Source organism: Watersipora subatra, chromosome 3, assembly GCF_963576615.1.
Source record: "Watersipora subatra chromosome 3, tzWatSuba1.1, whole genome shotgun sequence".
Classification (NCBI taxonomy): Eukaryota; Metazoa; Bryozoa; class Gymnolaemata; order Cheilostomatida; family Watersiporidae; genus Watersipora; species Watersipora subatra.
This window is the reverse complement of record NC_088710.1, coordinates 20,246,652-20,274,627: the sequence shown is the minus strand read 5'-3', so window position 1 is coordinate 20,274,627 and position 27,976 is coordinate 20,246,652. Positions and strand designations below refer to the sequence as shown.

General features: G+C 35.3%; 1 protein-coding gene across 1 annotated transcript; it reads left to right on the top strand.

The window, feature by feature from the left end:
• The first annotated feature begins 2 nt into the window (after positions 1–2).
• On the top strand, positions 3–27,851 carry LOC137389953 (myosin-2 heavy chain-like). The gene is made up of 24 exons (XM_068076151.1): positions 3–180; positions 4,354–4,535; positions 5,225–5,422; positions 6,505–6,738; positions 7,896–8,079; positions 8,574–8,649; positions 9,541–9,747; positions 10,431–10,613; positions 11,002–11,166; positions 11,996–12,111; positions 13,636–13,783; positions 14,363–14,527; positions 14,663–14,848; positions 15,312–15,388; positions 16,702–16,782; positions 17,291–17,382; positions 18,078–18,234; positions 21,167–21,369; positions 22,120–22,204; positions 22,436–22,671; positions 23,582–23,742; positions 24,375–24,591; positions 25,461–25,729; positions 27,644–27,851. Exons 1-24 carry the CDS (start codon positions 15–17, stop codon positions 27,702–27,704), a joined length of 3,849 nt encoding a protein of 1,282 aa, XP_067932252.1. The 5' UTR covers positions 3–14; the 3' UTR covers positions 27,705–27,851.
• The last annotated feature ends 125 nt before the right edge of the window (positions 27,852–27,976 follow it).

Sequence of the window (27,976 nt, the reverse complement as noted above, 5' to 3'; positions counted from 1 at the left end):
TATGCATAAAATGCATGCTGGGGGTAGTACACAAAAGGTGTGAAGCCCACAAATATATTAGAGTAGGGGGAGGCTTCCGACACAGCTATTCCTACCTCAAGTCTGTGTTTGAGGAACTTCAGGCTGAGCTAGAAAGAGATGGGATAAATCTTGGGAGACTCGCAGCAATACATGAGGCCTGTAAGTGCAAATGTACTCCAACTAAATAAAACGAGTCAAGGTTTTCTTTTTCTTGTTTTGTAGGTAATTTCCAAATAAGTAATTTTTTTCTTGCTGTATTTAGTGAAAAAATATATACTTTGACGTGTTTGGTTTTTTGTTTATAAACAGAAGAAAAAATTTCTGGTTATCACTTCAACAAAATAGTTTGAATTTATAGAATGTTTATGTGGAGCTCATACAATGAAAGCATACCATTTTATTGTAGAGAGCTTATAAATGAGAAAGCCAAAACACTTTTATTGTATGCAAGTAGATTGCAGGTGCAAAGGGCAGGTGGGGCATCAATTACCAAAACGCTTACTTAACAGGTTCCAGCAGATTGCGTTTAATATAATTCTCTTTGTCTGATCTTAAATTTTATCAACATATTATAGTTCAGGCTGGCAAACAAAAGGATTCAACAGATTCTGCTCTTGGTAGCAGTGCTGCCGACTCGCAGGCAGCAGGGGGTAATTGATTAGCTTTTAAATGACTTTTTTTGTTTCTTTCCTGCTGAGTATGTTGTATTTTGCAGCTTGAATTAAGTTTTCTGGCTTTTTATTAATTAACTCTATTAATTGCATTCTTCATGCATAGATAGTTGTAGGTGTATAAAAATATTCGGAATCTTCTCAACCTTTCTGGTTTAAGCATTTATGTCACTTCTTCTACTCTGATCTCATTTTCTGGTCATCATCTGACTCACTTGACTCTCTCAGCTTTTCTTATTTACACTTTCAACCTCTTTTCAAAACTAACAGCTGCTATCTTATTCTTTATGACTACCAAAACCTTTTTTCTATACCCCCGTTTTAATTATTATTTTCTTTTTAATAAATTCTTTGTTTTTTCGCACAGTTGCTGTTTGCTCTTTTCATCAATTTTTCTGCTTGTCTTAATAGCTTTTTCTTGCATCACAACTGCATTGATTTACTAGCTTTGTCATTTTCTGCACAGGATGTTTCAACCAATGCGATTAAAATATAGGAGTTGTCAGCCCAGGTAAACTTGCAGTAATTTTTACACAGTTCTCATTAGAAACATCATTTTCATCAGGAAAAGTAGTTTATATTTTATTAGTATTGTAGATGATACGCATCACACCTGCTTTCCTCGTTTTGTTCATCCTAGCAAACTTATCATCAAGCTTTGTAGATACAAACTCGGACACATTTAAAAATTAGCTTGCACAACATTTTAGTAGATTTTATCAGAAAGTATCGGTAGTTTTTTATCATTTGCAATTTTTTTCAGGTGATCTGATGGCCAGAATGTTTAAAGATTAAAATTGGCAAAACTTGATCGCGGTTAAAACGCTCAAATTATGCGGATGTATGATTATGACTTGTGTAGTTGCTAAGAGACCGACAGAATAGAGACACGCGACGCTTCAACACGAACGCAATAGTCGATATCCACATAGCAACTAGTGGCATCATTTCGCGTGTATTTTTCTGTTGAGCATTTTAACCACAATCATGTTTTGTCGATTTTAATCTTAAAACATCCTGGCAGTCAAATCACCTCAGACATCAGAAGCAATAGAAAATTATAGAAAAATACCGTTACTTTCTGATAACATCTACATAGAATTTTTGCAAGTTCATCTGTAAGTTTAATGGCCCCTTGCAGATATTTAACATAAATACTGCTACATAATTTTTTTTAAAACATATTCTTTAGAAGCACCCAATTTATAAACTAATTTAATGTTAAAAATCCCAATACTTGGATAGTTTTTTCAGGTGAGTATTTTAAAATTTCTATGCTTGCTTAGTTGATTCTCTCAGACACTTGTAACGCGTCAGCATTAATTCGATTCTCTCAGATAAGTGTCTCTCGGACATTTGCTTTAATATTTAAACATTGCGGTGCTTCTTTAAGAAACTGAACTTTAAAAAAAACCTATTTCCAATGTTCTTTTGGCACCTACTTTAAATTCCCCTCTTTTGGTTGGCTTTTCCAGATACCTAGTCTAAAATCTCATTACAGCAAAAACTTATTTGGGAAACCAAATTTATTTCTACATTACCAATTTGTTCTGTGGCGTTGCTTGTCAGGTGTCACCTGACAAGTGACACCTGACAAGTGACACCTAACAAGTGACACCATAAAAAAGATCTGTAGTGAAGAAGATTTTAACTTTCCAGATAAGTTTCTAGTTTAATCAATTATTATTATTATTATTTATTATTATTATTATTCCATTTATTACTATTATTAGTATTTCACAGCTTTAAATTCTTTTTTTATTTTATTCATATCTAGTCGTAGAATTACTTTTGAACATAAAAATAGGATAACCTACTACTGACTAAACATAGAAATTTTAGAATAAGTATAATTCTTTCACAAAATGTCAAAATTTGGTTAGTTATTTAAAAAAATAAATTCTTAAACACAATTTGCAGAGTGTGGCTCAGAGAGTGACTATCAATGCCACCTACCTGCAGAGTCACCCACAATGCCTTCTTCTGCAGTCAGGCCTTTTACAGCTTCTACTAACAGTGACTTACTAACTATAGCTAGTACTATGAGACCTGCAACACCCGCAGTAACACCTCAACCATCAGGTTAATAACTCTGCTTTAATCAGCTTCTTTTCAGCTTATCATATCACTTCTTTCTACCGCTAGCAACTGCCCACCAGCAACCCATAAGCACCAGCAGCACCCTCAATGCCTGCAACACCCGCAGCACCATCAATGCCCACAGCACCAGCAACACCAACGGCTCAAACCAAATCCCCTTTGTCATGTAACAGCTTATCAGATCACGCACACTCTCTCTCTCTCTAGTCAATCATTAGGAAATATATTTATTTTTTATGATTGGCCAATTATAACGCTTCAAATTTAACAACAGCGAATGAATTTAGCTCTTTTACCAGGTGATAAAGTTTGCTTTTCTTTCACATTGCTTTCACATGTTGCCTTTTCATTTGTAAGGTTATAATTGCTTATTTATGCAGCTATAAGAACTGGCTAGTGTTCAACTAACACTGACCAGACTGTACAGCTGCTACTTGTAAGCTTAAATAAAGATTTCATGGAATTCTTTTTGTCAAAATTGTCCGACATGACTGAGGTTGGGTGCATTCAATCTTTATAGTTGGTTTAAATTAATGAAATACATAACAAATTTTGTTTAGAGCCTATTGATTAGTCTTTAATTTCAGTAAATGTTTGGGCTATCACTTTATTTACCAAGCTTGTTTTTGTAAACAATTTATCCTGTGCAAGTGTAATCTGCAGGACAAAATGGGCAACATACACGCAAGCTCAGTTATTAAGAAAAAAGCGGTCTAGGATCAGGAGCGCTGTCTATATATATAAGATTAAGCTTGAAAGTGTTAAAAGAGTGTATTACCTGTTTTTATAGCCTCCACTCCAGCCAATCAGTTTGCTCGGCACCCTAAGCTACCAGGAATAGGCAAAGGCAATGCCTCGAGCGGAGGTTTGAATAAATTGAATCGTCTTCTCTTCCGTTTATAACTCCATCAATTCCTAGATCATTCTATTAACTTCCTCACTGTCATATAATCTGATTGCAATAATTTTTCTTTTTGATGGCGACCAAGTTGAATTTTTTAGAAATGAGTTTCTCTGTTGAAAAATTCTGTCTTTTAATCAATCGAAACAATTGCCTGCTTGGTTCCTTTGTTCCTGTTTGTTGTATTGCTTGCACTAACCAACATAACATAGTTTCTTGTGTTCCAACCTGGCTCTATATGGTTTGCTTTCTTCCTGCGTCATGTCTTTAGCTCAAATACACTCCAAAGTTATTGCCATTAGACAGGCTCATAAAAATAAATACATACCAGGATGACAAAGAACTCTATTGTTTTTAAAATTCTAGAATTTTCGATAATACTTCCAGTTTACATGGTCTGCACTTGTCTCATAATAAGCCATTTTTACAAGGGTAATCCCCCACTGCTACGCTTACAACCAAATATTTCTTTCTGTATTTTTAAATAGATTGCCTATTATCTCAGTGAGACCGTAGTATTACACCAAAAAATTTTGTTTTTTTTAAAAACTTTTTAACACTTGAAAAACAAGTTTGTGTTTTTCGTTATTCAGGAGAGCACAAGCTATTGTTAGGTAATTTTTGTGCTTTCTTCCAACTTCCTGTGATATGATTTGACAGCTGTCAAAGCGGTGAAGACTTACATCAGAACGAAGAGTGGTAACCTCATCGAACGTATAGTGTTCATGACAGAGGAAGACTACAACAAGTTCATAGAGGGAGGAGCAAATGCAGAAGAGATGCTCAGGAAGTACCTGAGCAAAGATGAAGCAGATAATCTAGAGTCATGGGACAAAGAAGAGGTATTAGAACATGGCTGTCTAGTAGACACAAGTATTACTACATGGCTGTCTAGTAGACACAAGTATTACTTCATGGCTGTCTAGTAGACACAAGTATTACTTCATGGCTGTTTAGTAGACACAAGTATTACTTCATGGCTGTCTAGTAGACACAAATATTACTACATGGCTGTTCAGTAGAGGCAAGTATTACTTCATGGCTGTCTAATAGAAACAAGTATTACTACATGGCTGTCTAGTAGACACAAGTATTACTTCATGGCTGTCTAGTAGACACAAGTATTACTTCATGGCTGTCTAGTAGACACAAGTACTACTACACGGCAGCCTAGTAGACACAAGTTGAAAGGTAATTGTAGGGAGGCTCATGAACTGTTTCCGAAATGTTTGAAGCTATTTTACAACATGAGTTTTGAAAAGTGTTTCTATAAGTTTAGTGAACAGGAATAAAATATTTCTGAACAATGCAAGGAGTTGTCTGTTCATTTCTGAATAGTGAATGAAATGAAAGAGGAAGCAAATCTCAATTTGTTGGTAGTATTCAATGCTTGTTCCTGACATATTTGCTACCTATTCGATATATTCTTACATAAGATTTTTAACAAATGTGTTTACTTAATGTGTGTCATACTGCTAGCAATATTTTAACAACTCCACCAACAATACATACCAATCTTGAACACTTATAGGTAAAAGCAATAAAAACCTACATTCGAACCAAGTCAGGGAGGTTGAAAGAACAGCTAGTATATGTCAGCAAGTCTGACTACGATAAGATAAAGTCAGGAGAAATGGATGCTTCAGCTGTCAACCAAATACTTAATAAGTATGTGAAAACTAAAGATGGCGAGAAGCTCGATGGCTGGGGTGAAGCAGAAATGAAACTGGTGAGCGGATTTAAGTGAATAATTGACCCTTGATATTGACAGATGCCACTTTGACACTTCAATCATGCAACTCACTGACACATTGGGTGTGTGACACCATAACACTTTCCCTTAATCTTAAAACTTTGACCTGTCCCATGTTGACAGTTTGATGGTCGATTGTCACTTTAAAACAGGTATTTGCAAGTGGTTGTAAAAATAAAGTTAGCGAGGTTCAATTTTATCATGTAAGTGTGAGCTGTTACTGTTGGGGCTTTAAATGTAACACACATCGTATAACATTCCTCACCACACTAGTGCTGCTAATTTATTTACTAAAGCAATTTGTATTTTTGCTATTAAAAACTAATTTTTATGTACTACTACTTCAGCATGGCTTTTAATGTTGGACACGACAACTTAATACAGTAAGCTCTGACCATGACATCACAAACTAATAAGCAAATCAGAATAAAAGATATGCACTTTCTGGAGTAAAATGAGATAAGGCGTTGACTGTAGCAGTTGGAAAGATAATGGCTAATATTCAGGAGAAATCTATTAATTACTCAAACAAGCACTGAACTTACTATTTACTTCTATTTAATTCATTTACTCTTGTCTAGCAGTCATCTTCTTTGTGATCATTGGCGATGAAAACTATTTAAAACTACTTCAGGTAGCATTTTCTGTGGCCTCAAAAATGTAGTTTCACAGTAAATCAAAAGCTAGGCTTTTCTACTTCTACTTTCTAAAAGTGAAACTGTCAACAGGCCTAGAACAGGTCACGGCGAATTAGAATGATTATCAATGAAGTCTTTATCATCTAGAAGGCTACATAGCTCATTGTCACTAGATCTGTTGTTAGATCAACTTACTCATCTATTAAATGATTTGGTTTCCAATTCTACCTTCTCATTAATATACGAGCGTTGATAAATATTCTAACAAAGCTCACCGCCACACCTTTAACTATCTTAATGTTTCATTGTTCTATTTTGGCTCAATGCCAAGAGCAGTTAATATTGTTTCAAAAATTTGAACTATATTTTTTGGTACTTTTTTGGTAAATCTTGTTATCTAAATAAAGTATTTGTGTTAAGGTTAAAACCATGGTGAGGACAAAAAGTGGACGACTGGTGGAGAAAACAATAATGGTCAGCAAAGAGGAATATGAGGAGCTGCAAAGGATAGCGAGAGAAGGCGGAGACCCTAGTTCTGTGCTTAAAAAGTACATGAGTAAAGATGAGAAGGTGGAGAGCTGGAAGAAGGTTGAGGCTCCTCCAAAACCTATGAAAGTTGTGAAGACAATGGTGCGGACGAAAAGTGGAAGACTGGTGAGCAATTCTGGTCTGTTCTGCCAGTCCTGGTGTCTATTTCAAGGTTCTACATGACCTGCTGTAGCTCCAAACTTTCATCCCTGCTTGCATTAAAAAAGGCGAACTTATATAATATTTAACTCCTTTACTTTCTAACAATTAATTTGCGCGATAATAGGTTTTCTAAAGATATCATGTGTTATATGAAAAGATGAAAAAGAGATTTGGATCAGTAAATCATATCAGGGTTTCCACGATCAAGGTAATCTTTAGTTAAAAGCTAGCTGGTTTTTCTTTTTACTATTGATAAAGTAAACAAAGGCTAAAGTTAATACATCAGTTGATAAATACATTCACAAAGAATTTTTGGTGGACCAGAAACGTTAGTGTCGATATCTTCTGTCTGAAAAATTATTGAATTCATGTTGTCTCCTAAGCGCTACTAGTTGTACTAGTTGGCCTAGTAGTCTCGAACGACTGACTTGCAAACAGGGGGTTGGGTTCAGTTCTCAAACAGAGAACACTGGTAGAGACAGGAATGACGTCTAATCTATAACTGGGCATGTTTCCAGTTAATATTGTTCTCTTACCACTGGACTCATAAATGTCCAGCCAAAATCACAGAGCGGTTGTTTGTACAAGGATGTTTTTAAAACTCACGCAGCCTCGGCCTGCAGTAAGCTAAGCGGACATACATGGTCTTCAAGGGACATACTTGGTCTCTAAAAAGTACAGCTCACAGAGTTTTACTTTTTAAAGTTCTACCCTCCAGTTTTTTCCGTATGGTCATAATTTTTGAGACTGTAGAGATCTTTGATGGTAATTAATAAGTGGTAAGGATAGTCTTCTGTAAGCAAACCAAGTTGAATCTGGGCATAGGCACTAATGTTGGATGCCGTTTAGCTATAACCAAATTAGTCACTCGGAAGGTGTCATAGAGTTGCAGATAGTTACCTAATTCGACACTAAAGAATTTAAAATTTTTTTTACTTCAGTCATGTTTTATTCACTTCTATGAGGCAACACTGATAACTCATAGCAAATATTTAGGAAGTGCTAAAAATATTTCATAACATTTTAAAAAATCAGAAAAAATTTCTGATTAGCTTATCAACTTTTTAAAAAACATTTTTGGCATCGTTTCTTTACCAACTCAAAACTAAATTGCGTTACAGATAGAGAAGACTGTGATGATGACGGAGGAAGAGTACGAACAGTTCCAAGCGAGTGGTGGTGACAAAAATTTCTTGAAAAAGTTCATGGGTTTGAAGGACGGGGAGGAGATAGAACAGTGGGAGAAGGCGAGCACAGTCTATGGCGCGGACTCAGACGACGAACAAGTTAAAAATGCCAAAGTCGGTATGTATTTCATTTATAGATGGTTCAACTATGAAACATTAGAATCTCTGACTACAAACGCCTGTTTTTATTGTTGTTGTATTCATTGCAGAGTTCATAGTTGTTATATATGTAGTGACCATGTGTATACATACCCTATAAACTAAACTTTATTACCCACTTTGCAACGAACAAAGATATACCTAGCTGACCAGCTAGGAGGTGTGTTTCTGAACATGAGCATAAAAAAATGATGACTCATAATGCCACCACCTACATTGATGCCACCTACGTTGATGCCACCTACATTAATGCCACCTACATGAATGCCACCTACATTGACCCACAGAAAAAAGCAATTCCACAATGAAAAAAGGCAGTACTCAAGTCATGAGTAATGATGGTGATATTATGTAGGAATGTATCAACAGCGTTTTTGAGTTTGCAAAACTACTACGTAGTTCTCCCAACAGCTCAGTAGTACAGCAATAACAGTAAGTCTTTATGATCTTCAGGTCAACGAATTGTTGGAGATGACGGAGTTGTATACGAAATCTATGTTGATCCAAAGACCGGCAAGAAATTTAAGAAGTATGTAATACAGAGCTATTATATTTCTAGTATCTATATATATACAGTGTATATATATATTTCTCAAAGTTTCTCCTTAGTAGAACCTTGGAATAAAAACTCCATACCAAAAAAGATTTGATCTCGGACACTCTCATTCACCAGTCCAACGCAAATACCATGAAGCAATCATGATATTTGCGTCATGGCGTACCATCATTAAAAGCCCTAGCTATTATTAGCTTACTGAAATTTTCCATTGGCAATGTGCCAAGCTAATAGCAAGTGGCAGGCAACTCTCATTACTTCTCACTGTTTATAAACGGATTTTTAATACCCCGGCAGCGCCGGGAAGCACAGCTAGTTAGTTACTATAATAAAAGACGTGTTCATCTATCAGTCTGTAGATCTGTCTGTATGTCCAAAACCCCTGGAGTTAGAGATTGGGGTAAAAGATAGAAAATGTGTTCAAACTCATGACATTCAGCTTGGTAACCCGATACTCCTAAGACCTCCACCAACTCGCATTCCAGTATTTATGAATAATTGTGCATATACTTATTCTCTGTGCTTTATCAGCACACCTGATGATCTCTCATAGCACACGAGACTGTCAGAGTTCTAGCAAAGCTATAAAGATACGAGTTACTGACTGCCTATATTTGTTAGAGTTTATTACTGGAAAACAGCGATTGGTCAGCCATTTGGCACACTTCCAAGTTTTAAAATGAACCGTTGCAGATGTATAGCGGAGTTTAATGCTTTCTTTTGACTTCATAATATGACTGCCTCACCAAATGTAGCAGTATTTGATGAAACTGTGCCTCACTCTGACTACCAGCCACCACGAGTTACTTAGGTACGATTTGTAGTCCTTATAAATGTACACACAAACTTTTATTTTCATCACAGAAAACTAGGTCAAGTCGAAGATTTTGAAAACTTGAAAGATGTTTTGGCTGGAGGCAAAGTCAAGTACAAAAAAGGGAAAGGCCCCAAAGGAAAGAAAAAAGGAAAGGGAGGAGACAGTGATGATGACCTTCCAACAACTGAGCAGATAAAGAAGTACAAAGCGATGAAGGAAGGAAAGAGAAACAAAGATTCTGACTCAGAGTTTAGGTAGCCATTTTAGCTTAATGAATATCCACGCCTGGACATATATGTGAATCAACATTATGTTATTATTATTGTTATTATTACTATTATTATTGCTATTATTATCCTTGTTGATTTCCTCAGCTCTTCAGCCGGTGATGCGTTGGTATCTGGCCCTTAACCTGGAATATCCAACACCTTTTCTCAGTATCCTCACTGATCCTAGTAGGGCAGAGAAATGTACTCTATCTACTTCCTTCTTCTCAGTTATTATTATAGTTATTATTATCATTATTATTGTTATTATTTTTATAATTGTTATTATAATTATGATTGTTATTATTATTATAATTATTAGTATGAGAGGTTGTTATCACAACATTTAAGGTTGGTTGTAAGTGAGCCAGGAACATATTCAGAGCCAAAGGGTTATCTATGTCTGCTACTGTAGATCCTTTCTCAAAATCTATGCTGCCCCTAAAATATTATTATAAATCGTTTACTCTTATGTTTTATTGTTTCTAATGTTTTTTATCCTTACTGACAAGTTCATAGTTTAGAAAAAAAGAAAATCATTTTTTAATTTCCTATACTTGGTATGAGTCGTTCGTGTGATATATTCAAATAATTAAACTATTGCCTATATAGTGTACGGAAAGGTGCTCTGTCATAAAACTAAAGCAAGAATTGTCTCTGAATTCATATAGTTATCGAAGCGTAGTAAGCGCAGGAGGTACACGCAAAGTGATGAGGAGACGTAAGAGAAAAGACGGAACATACTCAGCAGAACACTCCTACCACAGCGAGGAAGATGAGGAAGGAAAGGCAAGAAGGAGGCGACGGAGACGAGAAAGGAAGCATGGCGCTGACAGTGCACACAGCTATTATAGGTGATGGAGGACTTCAGTATTATATATGAGTTACTAGTGTATAGTAGGGAGGTTTAGTTTGGTTTGATACAGAGTGATCTGGCATGTAGTGGTGTTGTATAATACAATGTATTATACTGCTGTGTGGTTTAGTTTGGTTCGATATGAAATGATGCATTATAGATGTGGTGTAGTATTGAATAATGCAGTGCATTATACTGTAGCCCGGTTTAGTGTGGTTTGCTGTAAAGTTGGGTATTTTGAATTGATGTAGAAAATTTTCTCCAGACAAAGAAAACTTACACAAACACCTCTAGCGCTGAGTCTATTCTGTCAAGCGGGTCTGTTCGTACATTTCTGTTGTGGGTTGTTTAAAGCAAGCCATGTAACAAACCTGGTCATTTTACAGTGTTGTCAGTGCAGGAGGTACTCGGAGAGTGAGGAGAAGGAAAAGAAATGCAGACGGAACTTACGGTACCGATGAAGAGTACCACAGTGATGAGAGCATAGCCATGAGACGGGCGATAAAGAAAAAGAAAAAAAAGGACAAGCATGGGAGTGACAGTGAATACAGGTACATTTATCAGACCCTCTACCTGAGTGCCTATTCTAGCTTATCAAATCAGAGCATTAGAACTCTGTTGTCAAAAGACAGGAAAAACACAAAAGGAATTAATTAATACTTCGTGAACTACGCAGTATCAGACTGCAAAAAATCGATGACTGTTTCGACTCCCTTTCGCGACCACCTATACCACCATCGAACTGCATCTTACGATTCCACAGTACTGAATATTCAAGCAAAATTAACAATGCGCTGAGTTCGGAAGGGCACAATCTGCACTTACGGCTAATATAGTAAATATGACAGATTCTTGAGTGAGCCCACAGCCCTTACATCGCATTATGACAATCACAGATGTTTAAATGCACCTGATATTCACACGAGCACGCAACCAAATCACAGAAAGCAACTTTGAATCCTTCAATCTGAATATGTTTGTGTAATGCAACAACATAAACACAAGTTTCGCTTAAAATTTTGTCAGAGAAAAGGAAACAAACAAATTCTTGCTAATGAAAAAAATACTTGTTAACAGTTGCCATGATTTGCCATCTATCTACAGGTGTCAGATCTGTCAGATGTTAGCTATGCTATCAAATCAGAAGCATCTTTAAACTAAACCAGAAACAACATTTGTGTTCCTCTAAACCTAACTGTTTCAGAGTGCTAATACTTTCACTTACTTATGTTACTAACAGGCCTACAATATTGGTACTTACTCATCTTTACACTGTTAGCGATGTACTAATATTTACACTTACTTCAGTAATACTTTCACTTACTTTAGTCACCAAGACTGACACTTCAGTTTAAAAATTTAATTATTAAATGCTTATAGCTACTTCAGTGAAGTCAGCGCTGGAGGAACGAGACGGAAAAAGAAAATGAAGAGGATTAGAGATGCTGATGGAAAGGTTATAGGTCATGGTAAAGCAGAGCTTCATTACAGTTCAGGTAAAATTTGAGTTTAGTTTTAGTTCAGATAAAGTACAAAGTTTAGGCAAACTTATAAGCCAAGATAAGTGAGTGCGTGTGTGTTAAGTTTAACAGAATAAATGAAAGCTTAGTTCCTACTTGTTAAGGCATGATGATTCCCACATACAGTAGCACCGCAGCTAGTCGAGGCGCTGGGCCCACAGAAATTGGCAAACTCAAACAGCAGGTCTGAATTTATCTTGGCTTAACAAATGGCTTTTAACATTGACTCTAAAACTAGTAAATACAGAGGTTTTGCATAAGTCTATTGAAAGACTGTTCCATTGTGATGGTACTTTGTGTTCGATTGTTTTTGGACCTGAAGCAGTATAAAATAATGGTAAAGGTAGATTGGTTTCTTAAAATCTGATGTTATAGCGTGAATCCTTCTTGGTTTCGTCCCCACTTAAATAAAATTTTAAATGAGCTATCAAGATAATTTTATACTGATGAAGTTTATCAACAGGCAACACAGACAGCTGAACAAATAAAGACTGAAATAAAGTCAGCGGTGGTTCATTAAATATTATGCGCATCAGGCGTTTTTGTAACATTAGTATTTTTTTTAAAATAAAAACACATGACTCTAGGCAGTAACTAATTTTAGATTAGAACATCTACTAATCAAGCCTGACATAGATCCTATCTGCTTATTTAGCGTATTGATGTGTGTATCCCACATCATATTGGCAAGTGCATCTTAGATCCTTGAAGGCACATCATAGACGAGGTTAGCGACATCTTAGATTGACTCAAGCATGTCATCAATTGAAGTAAATATATTGCATAAAAATTTAGACAATTCATAGACGAATAATGTCTGTTATAGATCAGTGTAGCCGTAGTATAGGTAAGCTATGTATAACTTTTCATTGGCATTGGTATTCATCAATAACATTATGTTTTTCATTACATGAAAAACAAAAATAAAAAGACAGAAAAACAGTAATTATTTAGTGAGTTGAAAAGATGTGTTGTAAAAGCTGATAATATAATAGTACTGTCGAAGAGTTGGGATGGTAATTGAAGGTGGCAGTAAGAAAAAGTTTATAAACTGAAACATATGATGGTGAATGTGATATTTTGTATCATTAAATAGAAAATGACATTTGTCATGTGCACGGAAGGATAAATATAAATATTATGTACATAGTTTACGAAAGCTTTTGAAACCTGTAACACAAATACAGAAACGAGCAAGTTTGGGATAAGGCTATATTCAACGATTTTGTGATGTGACTGGTAGAAGCTGTGATGAGCTGGAATACGTGATCGTCAGTATACAAGTTTTAGTATAGGTTTCTGTAGCGTTTTAAACGATTTCTGGTAAAGTGTTTCAAAGGGCTTGATGAATAAATAAAGTAAAAGTTGCGTATCTCAGCAATTATATTTGTTGCTGTTAAATGTTCTGCTGCAAAGCTTCGCTAAAGCCGTTGAACTGTTTGTTCTCGACAATCGACTCTTTAGATGCATGATAGAGTATTGCATGTTAATGAATTTTAGATGACAGTGACTCAAGTTATGAGAGTTACTATGACGCTGATGGGGTGAAACGCTACAAAAAGAAACCGCCAAAAGTCAAGTATGGGAAGGCTGGAGGAAAAAAGGGAAAGCTAGGAAAGTCCCGAAAAGATTTTGATGGCGGATTCAGGTAAAAATTGGTGTTAGTTTCTTGCCTGGAGTTTCTTAGTAGCTTCTAGTTATTGTCAAATTTGAACCCCAAAAAAATAATGTTCAAATCTCTTCTGCAGTTACTAGTCATCTCAGATTATTGTCAGCTTTTGGACCCAGAATATTAATTTAGAGCCATACTCAAATAATAGATATACTTTGGTATGCTCGATTACAAATATTTGGTAGATCTTTATTTGGTAGATCTTTATTTGCTTATGCTATGACATAAGTGAGTACAAGTCAATTCATTGCGTTTTTTGAAAAACCAGCAATTTTATTTTGTTAATGTTTAGGCAGATAGTCAATGCAACCACAAAGCCTATCCTTGTTGATTTTTATGGAATCATGTCACTTAGCACTCCAAACTTGCAGCTGAACCATTAGTTCCACCTTTACAAGTTCCATTTATGCCTGGCTGATTGGGATAGTCAATCAATACTTTGTAAGCTGCAAGCAAACCAGTTTGAACCAGTTGAAGCTAGATTTGTATGCCTTTTTCTGACTTAAAAAAACTCATATTCAGTTGCCTCAGTACGAAGAGCTCTTTCTATAACAGTGACCAGTCAACGGACACTGAGGATGAACCCGACCTGGAAGCCATGACAGAAGAAGAACGAAAAGAATATCTGGCTAAAAAAGCGATTCGTCGAGCGGAAAGAGAGCGGAAGAGAAGAGAAAAATATGGTGACAAGTATGATGAGATTATGGCGCAGCATGAAAAGTAAGTGGCACAAGTGACCATCATGTTTAAAGCCTTATGCTTGAGCTGATAAGAAAGACAAGCAAATGTAATAAGCCATGCAAATAAATGAAAAAAAGGTAATTCATGCTCACCGACCCTTGTCTCTGCTCCTAGAAACAAAAAGCAATTGCGCAAAGAGCGGGCTTTGGCAGAAGGCCTCGGCTGGGACTCAGATGAATATGATAAGGATCCTGAGGCTTTTAAGGAGAAGTACAAGAGTATGGTGACATATGATAAGGGTGGTGAAAGGTTTAAGAAAGGCAAGGAGGACACCAGAGGTCATGGCCTTGGGCATGACTCGTAAGTTGCACATGATATTCTCTTCAACATTCAGGATGAAGACATTAAACCTTTTGTGAAGCTGAGTTCTTCAAGCGTTATGCAATACCTTGCGTTATGCAATACCTTGAAAGTCAGCTAAAAGTTTGCCGTTCTTTGATACGCATACTTTGATTCATGCCAAAAATAGATTCGACTTCGCCGGTTTAGGTCTGCAAATGTGCATTAAAAACTGGCACACTCCTAATTTTACATTCGTGTTAGCAATATCACGTATAAGTATGGCATATACAGCAATAAATACATAATTTGACCTTTACAGTATTCCCTCTACAAAAAAATCTTTTGTTTTTATAATATTTAAGAAAGTTTGATGAAAGCAAAATTAAAAAAATTATCTTATTCTTAAATTAAAAATTTCAAGACTGCGTGATCTAAATTTGTCCATCATGTTCTCAGCTTATAACAAGCTCTTTTGATGTAGGTGGGGCGACGGCAAGAAAGGCAAGGGAAAAACTGTAAGAGTCAAGGACGGCCACGAAGCCGACAGCGAAGGAGAAGGTATGCATTGCATGATAGTTTCACATTTTTATTTAATCACTGGGTTCAACAGGCGGTCAGTAGTTGACCAGCCCGTGGGTTAATTGCAAGCCTAAATTATGATCTGTGTCTAAATTGGAAACTAATGACAATATGCCAGCTTTAAATATGCTGTCGCTTTGCGCTGCCGCAGTTGGATATCAATCTATACAGCTGGCTAGACCATGCTTCTGCCTATAGACCTAGAAACAAATTTTCTTGTGTCAAAAAAACCTTTGACAAGGAGGGATTATAGGCCAGCTAAGTGGCAGGAGAGTACTGCTTGGATACAAGAAGTTAGGCTGCCGACACTCGTTCAAACGGGTCGCCTAAAGAAAGTGAAGGAATGGCGTTCTGTGCTTAAAAAGGAATACATAAAGTTAGAGAGAGCAACTGTTGCTGAGGCACATGGTCAGACAGGTAGAAGAATGTAGAAGACATTAACCATTTCCTAGAATGCGCTTTCAGTAGAAAGTTATTCTCAGTATTTCTTTACCTGGCATAGTTGCTGGCTTTGCCTGACAGCGCCACTTGAGAGATTTGCTGACCTAGCCAAGTAACTGACTCAACAGTAGATTGTGGAACAAACCTGATATTTTAAGTAGATGCACTAAAAGGGAATACGTTTGGGGTTTAATTTTAAAAACTTTGGAGCAAGGGCTAGGCTGATTTTGTTGATATTCTTTTAAGGTTTGGCACCAGCCAAATCGATTGATTTAACATAAATCATAAGTTTATCTTGACTGAGCCAATGATCCCAGGCTACTAACAAATTGTTTCAGACAAAAATTAACTGAAAATAACCATAACTATCAAAATTTTATGAATGAAAAAAATTATATTATACAAAATTCTTTTTAGAACTTATTATAAACGATTTTTTCTTATAATTTGACTGCTAATAAAATTGAAACAGTTGTTGCTGACTAAATATTTTGTTTCAAGAAATTACTAGTTCGTAATGCTAATTTTGAAAAATGTTTGAGAAGCCTGTGCTTTATGCAAGTGTTTTCACAGTCATTTTTAAATCCATGAAGGAAAACATGCCAACAATGAAAGTTAAATTTAATTTTTTACGGCGACTTGTTTGCGTGATCATAGAACATTTTAAAAAGGATGCCTTTTTTAGAGGGTGATGCAGCTTAAACCTAGTTCCAACAGAACTAACCTACTCATTGTCTTTTTTGGCTCCTCTCGGAAAGTAACATGGCTTGTGAAAGATACGAAAGTACACAAAACCACTAGTGTTGATATTATCTTCTCTTGCTGTATGCCTGACTTGACGTTTCTTACAGATGATGGACCTGGAGGCAGAGGGGGCCGGAGAAAGAAAAAAGGAGGTAAAGATGGCACCTACGCAGGAGACGACAGTGAAAGTGAGTACCACCGTGACCCATTATTTTAGGAGTGGTCTTCCCTCGTGATAGCTTGCACATCGCTATAGAATAGTAATAGTGAAGCCTTGTAATGCAAAAGCAGGTTTGAGAGGTTATATGATACTAAGGCTAACTAAGATTCGTATTTATAAATTTTGAAAAAAATTATTAAATCATGGAGCAGCGGTTGGTTGAACTTTATTACTAAAGTGAAACAGTCTCAGGGTTTGGTGATGATAATAGATTTTGTTTCATTTATGTATATAATATAACTCCAACTATGAAAGGTTTGATGAGTGTACATAAGATTTATGTTGTGCACCTCCAACATACATGTACTTAACAGCTACCCTTGAAAGAGGAACAATACTGATAGTTATATTTGGTTTCTATCATTTTTGCATACAGGTAGCTGTGTAGGTATTTAGAGATGGTTATGTAACTATACTGATGAGGAAACTGCAGGAGTAAATGTAATATCTACATACTTACATCTACATACTTACAGCTGAGTCTTTCATTGGTGCTGATGGGAAGAAGAAAAAGAGAAGCAAAAAGGGCGGAGATGAGATAATAGAAAGTGACTTTGAGTATGAATATGTAAGTACCTGTGGGTGTAGGTTATGAATATGTAAGTACCTGTGGGTGTAGGTTACAACTATGTAAGTACCTGTGGGTGTAGGTTACAACTATGTAAGTACCTGTGGGTGTAGGTTACAACTATGTAAGTACCTGTGGGTGTAGGTTATAAATATGTAAGTACCTGTAGGTATAAGTTATGGATATGTAAGTATCTAAGAATTATGAATCAAGTAATTAGCTGATTGAAATTTTTATATGCTGGTTTAAAACAATTTTTTATAATAATACAAACTGACAAGAGTAAGCGTGAGTTGTATTTATTATAGTCAAGTGTCAGAGATTATTTAAAAAACAAATTAATTGAAGCTGATGATTATTATTATTACAGTTAAAATAAAGTTTTAAATATTCAAAGACAGAAATCAATAAATGATATTTTTATTCTAAAACATTAAAAATCCATAAAATGACGCATTCATACTAAACTAATAATGTTAGATATACATGTAGACTTGGGTTAAATTCAAAAATGCATATGTAAACTTATGACTTGTTGCATGACTTTTGGTTTCATTTATATCTGTGGATTTACACAACACTTTATCATCATAAAGAATTGCTCACCAGCTATAAAAAATGGACTTTCAAGTAAATTTTTGTAATAAGCTCTCTTTATACTTGTGAGTTGCAACGGCTGAATGCGCTGTCTACAGGAGTATGACGAGATGGGCAGAATCAAAAGGAAGAAAAAGAAATATCACGATGGGGAGTCTGGTTCAGAGTATGAGTTTGAGTACGACCAGTTCGGGAATCTCCTCGGCAAAAAGAAAATCAAAGAAGGAAAGGAAAGTCGCAAACACAGAATATTCAGTAAGTATAGAAAATAGTCTCTGTGACACGCAGCAATAGAATATTTAAATGCAAGAGTAATATGTTATCAAACTATGGTCTTGTCTTGAATTTTACTCACAGTGTATCTTCTATATTCATAAATTCAATTTTATAGTTGTGAGCGTCTGTGGGTCTGTATAAACGCTACTCGTTTTCACATTTGTTGGCCGATTTTGTTTAAAAATCTTATGCATTTGCTCTGTGCCTTTCGCTAGGTCGCTAAAAATATTTGGTATCAAAACTTCATCTAGTTCCTGAAAACCAGCCTCTAAAACACCCACCTGCAGGCTATCAGATTTAAAATAAAAAGATTTCTTGGCATACTTGCACTTACTACTAGTAATAAATAAAGATATAGAATAGATAAATCGTTTCACTACTGAGTAAGTACGGTAAGTATGATAAATTTAGGCATTTTTAGGTATGTTCGGTTTTTATGCTGACTCTAAAGAGACACTGACTTGAAATTCAGCTACCATGACTTCTAATCATTTCTGAGCACTGCAATTGTTAAAGCTCATAAAAATCTCAATGTAATTGCAGTGGTTGCAGTGATAATTTCTTATTGATAATAAAAGAAATCCTGGGGATTGCCAAGCTTAATGCTAGTTTATAATAAAGTTTGCTTATTAAAAATAGATAAAACCTAATTACTTTGTTCTGTTCAAGTTGTCTCTGAATAATGATAAAAGCCTAGTTTTGATTACCAAAATCTAGCAGTAGAGCATAAAGCGGTAATGTGATAAATAAAGTGAGATAGGATAGTATTTTATTATGAATACTCACTTGGAAGAAGTCGGTTAGCAAAAGGATATACGCGCACAAATGTTGTAGGATGAAAGAAGGAAGAGGGAGTACTATCGATGATTCATAAACATTTACACTTTAAAGTAGATTTAACTTTAACCAAAAAGCTGATAATTTGTTTTCCTTCTTTGAGATTTTTGGTGTGCTAACTGCTTAGAGAAGCGCAGAATAATCTCGGTGAATTTTTCACTTAGTGAAAATACCACAAACTGCTAAAAACTTGAACTTTCTTTTGTATGTTGACAAACATTTTTGATTGAAAAATGTCCCATCTCAAATTGTGTGTAATTAGTAGCTTTGTTATAAACATGACTACAGCTAATTCTGTTATAAAAAACAGCATTAGCTGTAATCTAACAAATTATTACATTACTTAATTATTTTTCAAAATGCCTGCAGAGTGTTAGCAAAAAAGGCAGGTTGCTGCATGCTGCTTATGCATAACAGGTATATCTGTAGTTTCTACTAAAAGTGCCATCAATTAGTAGACAAGTAGAAGCACTGGTTCACCTTCATAGTGAGAGCAGTCACCAGGCTAATAAAGCCAATCTTCTGACAATAATAAAGTATTATTAACTAAACCTGAGCATTTGAAGTGCGAAAAGTCAATGTATTATGTGCATAAGCTGTATTTAATGTCAGTCATGACTATGGCATGTTAGTCAATAAAGGTTGCTACTTGTTAGGACAGCATCGGCTGCGGTATTACCACAACCATTCAATAGTCATGGACTCATGGCTGTATACATCTGTGGTCTCAGCATTCTAAACTTGAGCCCTTTCTCACTTATTCATGAACACTAAATATAATAATTCTAGCTGAATGTCCGATGTTGCATGGCTTATAGAATAATTACCTAATGAACTTAAAGGTTGACTTGCAACAAAATTCACATTACAGTGATTTGGTATCAAAAGATTCACCATGTCTTACTCTGTTGTGTTGTAAGTGCCAAATATGTGGGAATGTGATTATAAGCCCTTAAAAGCTCAAAAACGAAAAGCCGCTGTAGATTGGAATCTCTTTATTTTGATGACGTAACCACGAAATTTGGTTATCGTCTTGTCACGTATGTTTTCACGTGAATTGAAAGGCCAATACAAAGCTCAATATAAAACTTATCGTAGTACTAGTTTATGACAAACACTTCAGGTCTTACCGAAGACCCCGTATCAAACATAGATGCTCGCTACTTTACAGTTTTGTTTCGGCCTGGTCTAATCGGCAAGTCGTAATCTGATCATGTGACCCAATACTTCGCAAATAATTTCTGCAGCACTTTTCGATTATCACAAGCGACCAACAGGCTCGTCATGATTATCAGACAATGATATGTACTCCTTCAAACTAAGGCTAAAAAATTAAACGAATTTTTACAGTGAGTTATAAGATATCACTGCTAAAAGTGACAGCATTACGATGATGATAAAATAGACGCGTAGGAACAATAGACACAGTTTTATTGAATGCATGAAGTATATTTGTAAAAATATTTCGACGAGTAAGGTTGCAAGAACGTGTAAACAGAAACCATCTTTCACAACTACATAACATTTGAGCCGTTTTGAAAAGGAAATCCAAACTACGGCGGTCTCGTGTGGCTGCGATTTTCTGTTCGTTTTTGAGCTTTTTAGAGCTTGTAATCATCTTTCCACATATTTTGCACCTACAACACAACAGAGTAAGACATGGTGAATCTTTTCGTATCAAATAACGGTAATGTGAATTTTGCTGCAAGTCAACCTTTAAGTAATTTAACTGGAAAGCAAGATCTTTACTAAAGCAATACAAGCATTTTGAGCCAGCTTAGCAATGGTTACTTGAGTAACGGTCAAAGTAATGGTCAACAGTGCTAGTTGTTAAACTCAAGCATGTGTATCTTAACCAATGTAATGACTATTGCTCTATTAATGCTTTGTATTCCGGCTAGCTTAACTGTTAAATTTCCCGCTTCTAGATCTGGAGGTCTTGAGATCAAATCCAGCGCTGTGCTGCTTTTTTTTACTAGATTTTAATTGCTATAACTGGACACATGGGTTAACAAAATGATAAACACTGAGATATATATATAAATAATCTGGAGAGAAAGTTGTTTTTTTGCAGAAGATGATGGCAACTACTTTGAGAAAGGCGCTGATGGAAAGTTGCGGTTGCGACCGGGAAGGAATAAAATAGACATAGACAAATTGACTGCAGACGACCTGCGGGCTCTCGGAATAGATCCAAACATGTCTAAGCAAGACATAGCTCGAGCCCTGAAGGCTAAGTTCGGAGACAGCATTGAAATTACCAAAGGTGGTCAAAGGGTAAATTTAATACGCCATCTTATTAATAGGAGTTGTCTAATCTTGTTTTGTAAAACAAGCACCCTTATGGTGTATTTGAAATCATGAAAAGTGTGTGAATCTGCAGAAACTTTGTTCAGGCTAGATTGCAAGCTTTAATAACTGGTAAATGCAGCTGCTACCAACTCCTTAAGCATCATGGGAGATTTTGGCAAATACATTCAGGTGATCATTTTATGACTGCTTAGTGACTCTTACTATATATTTTTGGTTTTTTGTTACACCAAACAGTTTCTCAAAAAGAATCTTCATTTTGTTTTTATTTTAAAATAAAACTGTTAGCATTAATGCAAATATATCATCCAAAAAGTGTAAAATTTTATGCTGCTACTTGAACATCTTTTCATGCACACTTCCTAATTCTCTGTCATAATCTTTTTAATTGCCAGTCTGCAGAAAAAGGAAAAAAGGTAAAACTAAAGCACATATTATTTATATTATAATTTTAAATTTTGTTTTCTTGTTTTAATTGTATTGTTTACCAGCAATTAATACAGCTAATGACATGCATTCTTTTCTTTAATAGTTTGTCTCAAGGAATCATACACAGTGAGACTAACTACTGGTTAAAATATGAATCCTATCTGCTGCCTCTATTGTTATTATTATTATTACTGTTATTATTATATTTGCATGCTTGAGTTGATCTTGGGCTCAAACTGTCAAACACATCTGTTTAGTAACCTTGGAGAGCGATCTTTTTTCATTTAGGTAGGGTTGAAAAATCTCGCTGACTATGGCAGCGATGCTGACACAGATGATCTTGCTAACGACAGTGACTTGGATACTTCTACATGTGAGTACATTTTTAAGGCCATCTTAAGATCATCATGCTTCTATCAGCATTTTTTTTCTATTACTAGCTTAGTTTTTTCATTTGCATCTGTCTTTGGAATAATCTTCCCTTTAATATTTTCTTAAGATTGTATATTTTAGGACCCTACTTCATTAAAGCTCCATCTTTATGCCCACACTGTTTCTGCAACACCCAATCAGATATGATCTTTGTAATGGTATCTATCTGTAGTGAAACCAGGAAGGAGGCGTGTCCAGATACTTATGAAGAAGGGTGGACCCAAACTGCTTGAGTACATGAAAAAGATAATAGATGACTCGTTACTTGTGGACAGGATGGAACCCGAACGAGATGCTAGCATCGATTATATTCAGGCCTACCGACTCGTAGACCAGCGAAAGATAGATGCTTATGCTAAAGCCTTTGTTGTAGAAGATGAAAACAAGACAGGTGTGCTAAAATATGAGGTTAGTTTTCCATTTTTTACATACTATGCAACGAGTGTGTTAGATAAGGTGTAAGTACGTTACTTTATGATACTATGAGAATGAGGAAATGGAGTGTGGATTTAGTGGCTTAATATATATCGTAGCCTAGTCGCGTAGTTTTTACAATGAGAAAAAATGAATGACATCTAATAAGATTTCCTCTCGAGTCACACTTAAACTCTATGCTAATCAGTTGCCCAATACTGTTTCATAATCAGTAAGGTTAGTGTCCAGGAAGAAACATAGAGTGTGTAGGGAGTTATCTGCTCAATAAAATGCTTCACATATGCTCCTGATCATAGAGCATACAGGAAGTTACAGTGGTGTGCTAAATAAACTGGGAGTCTTTGTTGAAAAACTGAAGTTCTCATTAACAACATGGTTAATCATTGTGAATTTAGTTAATGGCCATCAATTGTATATTATACTAATCCTCGTTTGGTTCTGACTTTAAATATGTAAACTGAACAACTGCAAAATTATGTTTTTGAATGATTATGTAGGCGAATTCTGAACATTTCATTTTTAATTGTTGAAGATAACAATCTGTACAGTTATGATCACACCACATACATTTTTATTTGCTTATTTCAAGTCATATAGTTTGAACAATTTATTGAACAGCATTAGGTGGCCCTGTAAAGAACTATTAGGGTGATATGAAGGTAAACTCCTAGTTAATATTATTTGACATGCTGCCAACAAGTTTCTCAAGTCCTTCTGCAGTGATTCAGCAGTGCCAAGTAGCTATAGGCTTTATGATGATGGCTCTTTAATCTTTTGGCTTTTCTCGGCTTATTCGTCAACACACTCTATGCCAAAAGTTTTGTATCTGGTCAATAAAACGCTTTCCATGTGCACCTGGCCAAGAGCATTTTTTGATTTATAGGACTTTGTTGTGGCACTGGAGGGCATACCAAGCATAAATAGCATCACAAAGAAGCAAGTTCAGTATGTTATGAAAGTGCTCAATCTTGACCATCACTCAGATGTATCCTTCAGAATGTTCGGTGTGAGCGTAGCTCTATGTGAGCGAGTAACAAAGATGGAGTAAGTTAAGTAGCCATCATTGAATGTCAGACAACTCCAACATTTTCTCATGCATTGTGTTTGTGTCTTCATAAATATCTGGTAACAAACATGCAAGACTATCAGTTGTATATGGATTAGCACATGATCATGCAAGTTTCTCTCTATTTATAGACGCACAGTTCTTTAATATTCTTAGCAAGTCGTTTATTATTAAGGTATAGAGTACATTTATAACTTTATGAGTCTGGTCTAAGTTACTTTTGTATCGCTTTTAGGCACATGTTAATAAATAACCAAGTGTTGTAATTGAACCATTTGTAGAGCTTTGGTTAAACAAGTGTTTATATAAATTACGTTGAGTGCTGGAAAATAGTTTCTATATGAAAGGTTGTCTGCTCTTGTTTTAATAGGTAAAAGACAACTCTTAATTTTGCATATTGAAGTTATTTATGCTCAACTGTATGTAATATATTTAAAATCCGTTCATCTCACTGATGCCTAAATTTAATAAAAATATGTTTGCTAAAGGTTCAATAAATATCATATATCAATATAAATGATATATATATATATATATAAATAAATAGATATAATTGGCTACTCTAGTTCTGCGAATGATCTGCATCCGTAGGATTGTGGGATTGTTTTAGCGCGTACTGCAAGGAGTTGTTAGAGATCAGCAATCTAGCAGACATTGAGCGGAAGATGGAACTCTACAGATCCATGTTTCAATGCAACGCATCAGGAGACCGAGATCCTAACTTTATCAAATGTGAATCCCTAATGATTGAGCTTATGGCGGGTGGTCTCAGCTGGCAGCAGCAGGAATACGTTATCAGCCAACTGGAGCCGAATGAGTGGAAGGAGGTAAGTTGTCTTCCCTTTGGTTGACATGTATTAAAAATCGACTACAGGCTATTAACACAACATTTTACAATAACGTCTGCGAGCAGTAACTATGAGACACGATTTATAGAATTTCAGCGACAAGTCTATTTAATGTTTCTGAGTGTCTCTAGATGTGATTTCTAGACAGATTCCTAGGCTAAGAATGAGATAAGTGATGATTCAGTGCAACAGATCAAAAAACTAAAGATCCACAGTGAGTCAGATTGCCAACTTTCTAATTATGGCTTGTCATAATTCCTGTGTTTCTATAAAATGTATAAATTTATACGCAAAATTATTAACAGCTTCAAATAAAAGAGCGGTGAAAAGATATACAAATGATGATTGGCTAAAATTAGAAAGAAAGGTTACAAGAAAAGAGTAATGTAGGCTTGTACCCTGAATTTGATCACAAAATTACACTTGCAAATTAAAAAAGATGAAAAAATCCATAGCTGGTTCAAGTTCTGCCATTTAACCATGGCACTTTGTAACTTTACATCTATAGCCATAAGCTCATAGAAGTTGAAAACTTATATAAATGAAAAATTGATGATTCCATCAAAACTTTCACCCTTTGAAAGGCTTTTTTTAATACCTACTTAGTGTTTAAAAGCTGTTTTTATATCAATGGTTTATCACCTGCAATTGAAGAGACAAACAATGGTGGAATGTCCACACTGTCAGCATTTCTTGCACTAACACAACGATACATTACTTGTTTCCGCTTTTGCAATTCTCATAATGTAATAATTTCTCTCTTTATTTGTTTCAATGCTGCAAACAACCATGTTTATTACAACTTTGCCTCATACGTAACTATCTCTATTCTGCTTCATTGCCCACAGATATCGTTCATTGACTATTTGGTGTACATCCCCCTCTTCCTGTCCATGCATGATGGAATCTGCGACAACCCACTTGACATGTCTCTGAACAAATATGGCCCAGAGCGACGGCTGGTTGAACAGCGAGATATGAACCCTCTTGGATTCTCTCTTAAAAAGCAAACAGCTTTTGCATTGCGTCAGCAGGCTGATGAGCTGTTGTCTGGAAAAAAGCCAGATGTGGAACAGGCAAAGAAAGACAACTCTGAAGTTATTAATCGCTACTCAAAGTGAGCTGAGTTCAAGACACCATTATTGCAAAACTTTTATAAAATATTTAGGTTTAGGTGCCTTAAATTATTTGGGAGCTCTATAATAGCAGGGATTCTTGGAGTCACTTAAATTTTAGATTCTTCTATTTATATGAGGTTCAAGAAGAGCAATCACGAATACCATATAGATGCACGTATCGTAATACCACGCACATTTAAAAAAAACTTAATCATATGAGCTGACAAGTAAAGAAAATCTTTAAACTCAACTTTGGTTGAAAAAAAATAAACATAACAACATTCACATCTATATATGAATGTCAATCATACATAGATGTGAATATATACATGTACGATCTAAGTGTTTGTTGGTCTGTTGGTCTGTTTGTTGTATGTCTAGTTATAGCGACTAAAATCTAAAAATGAAAAAGCCCCTTCACACTGAAATTCAACTAGGGAACATCGGTTTTGCAGACAGACGCACCACGCCTCTACGCCACGTTGCCATTTCATAGAATTATTGTGGACATAGATATTTTACCTGCCAATCTTTAATGGCGATTGGTTAAAATATGCAAGCTTCATGCTTCAGTTAACATTATCCCCATGTAAACAAAATGATGGTAACAATGTTCTATCTAAAACTGTACTTTGCTTGCTATAAGTAATAGATTCAGTGCTATAAGTAATAGACCCAGTGCACTTCTAAATATGTTCAGTTGAGCAGAGCTATATTTTATAGGTAATTAATTAGATAGAGTACAAAAAGCAACAATACTGGTGTTAAAGATGAACTTAAACAAAATATTTTAGCAGATTTTATCAGAAAGTGTCAGTTTGTTTTTTTCATTTGCGATTGTTTTTCATGTTTTAGGTGATCTGACTATCAGGATGTTTCAAAATTAAAAATCAACAAGATTTCATTGCGGTTAAAACAGTCAGATCAAGCGAAAGTGCGATTATGATGTCTATAGTTGCAGAGACAAACGGAATACAGACGAGTAACCTTCAACTTGAACGCAATAGCTGATATCAACTATTGCCATGATAACAACTAACGACATCATTTTGAGCGAATTTCTCTTCTGAGCATTTCAACTGTGATCAAAATTTGTTGATGTCAATTTTGACACATCCTGGCCGTCAGATCACCTCAAACATAAAAAATAATTGGAAATGGTAAAAATATCGATACATTCTGATAAAATCTACTATGATTTGGTGTAAGTTTACCTTTAATAACCTTTCAAGTCATAGTGCTAGAATAAATAGGTATAAATTTCATTATCAAAGGTCAAGACCATTCAAAGCAAATTAGACCATAAGATGAAAAATGATTAATACATTTACGTAAATCTCTTTTAAAGCATCGGTTATGGCTCTAGTTTTACATCGTGGTTTCCTCTAGTACAAGTAGTGTTATTTCCACATTTCCTCATTATATTATGCAACTTACAATAAACTCTGGCAGTTTTCCTTTTATTGTCTGACTAGTTTAATTTAACTTGCGCATTACTGCTTACAATAAATGTAATACTACTAAAATGAATATCCCGACCAACTAGTAGTAGGAATAACAATAATAATAAAAACAATAATAAAGAATAAAACTGGACATTAGTATTAACTCAATGCTTGCTTGGCCTTTGAGGGATTTGCATTGCAAATTGTTATTTACGCTGCAAAATAAGCTTCTAGTTAATATTCTAACGTATTGCTACACAAACCTAATACCTGAATTCTACGCCTTGTAAGTTATATGCAAAACTTAACTGGTCTAGAAATCACTAATATTGAATACATTACAAAAAATACAGAAGCTTTTGAAACAAATTCATGTTAGTAATTGTATGTGTATATGATAAAGGCATCTGACAAAATACAAAACTACATTTTGCTGTCTGTATCTCTTCAAACTGCTATTTACTTCAGGTTACCAAGTATTATTGGCAGCGTTGAGAAAAGACCTGCTGGAGCTACACGTTTTATGTAGGAACTACAGACTACAGAACTATTCTGTCATCTCTAGGCCAGATGTCTATGGAGCCTAACCAAATGCCAAGCATTACGAGTCTATGACAACTTTTGCAATTTTTTCCACTTTGTGTCAGCGCTAGTAACTCAGCTGCAAGTAGTTCCAAAGAAAATATGCACATATCAAAGTTAGAATTATATTTTTTATCAAAAATTTATAGATTATATTCTTCCATTTATAAGTTTTTCTGCTTTATTTAGACTGTTTACACGTTTACCTTCTGTACAATT

Excerpts from the sequence above, each read along its gene's own strand:
- LOC137389953 (XM_068076151.1), top strand. The coding sequence starts at position 15 with ATGCTGGGGGTAGTACACAAAAGGTGTGAAGCCCACAAATATATTAGA. Across the intron at positions 5,423-6,504 it reads GTGAAGCAGAAATGAAACTG|GTTAAAACCATGGTGAGGAC; the intron begins GTGAGCGGATTT and ends ATTTGTGTTAAG. Across the intron at positions 17,383-18,077 it reads GTGACTTTGAGTATGAATAT|GAGTATGACGAGATGGGCAG; the intron begins GTAAGTACCTGT and ends CGCTGTCTACAG.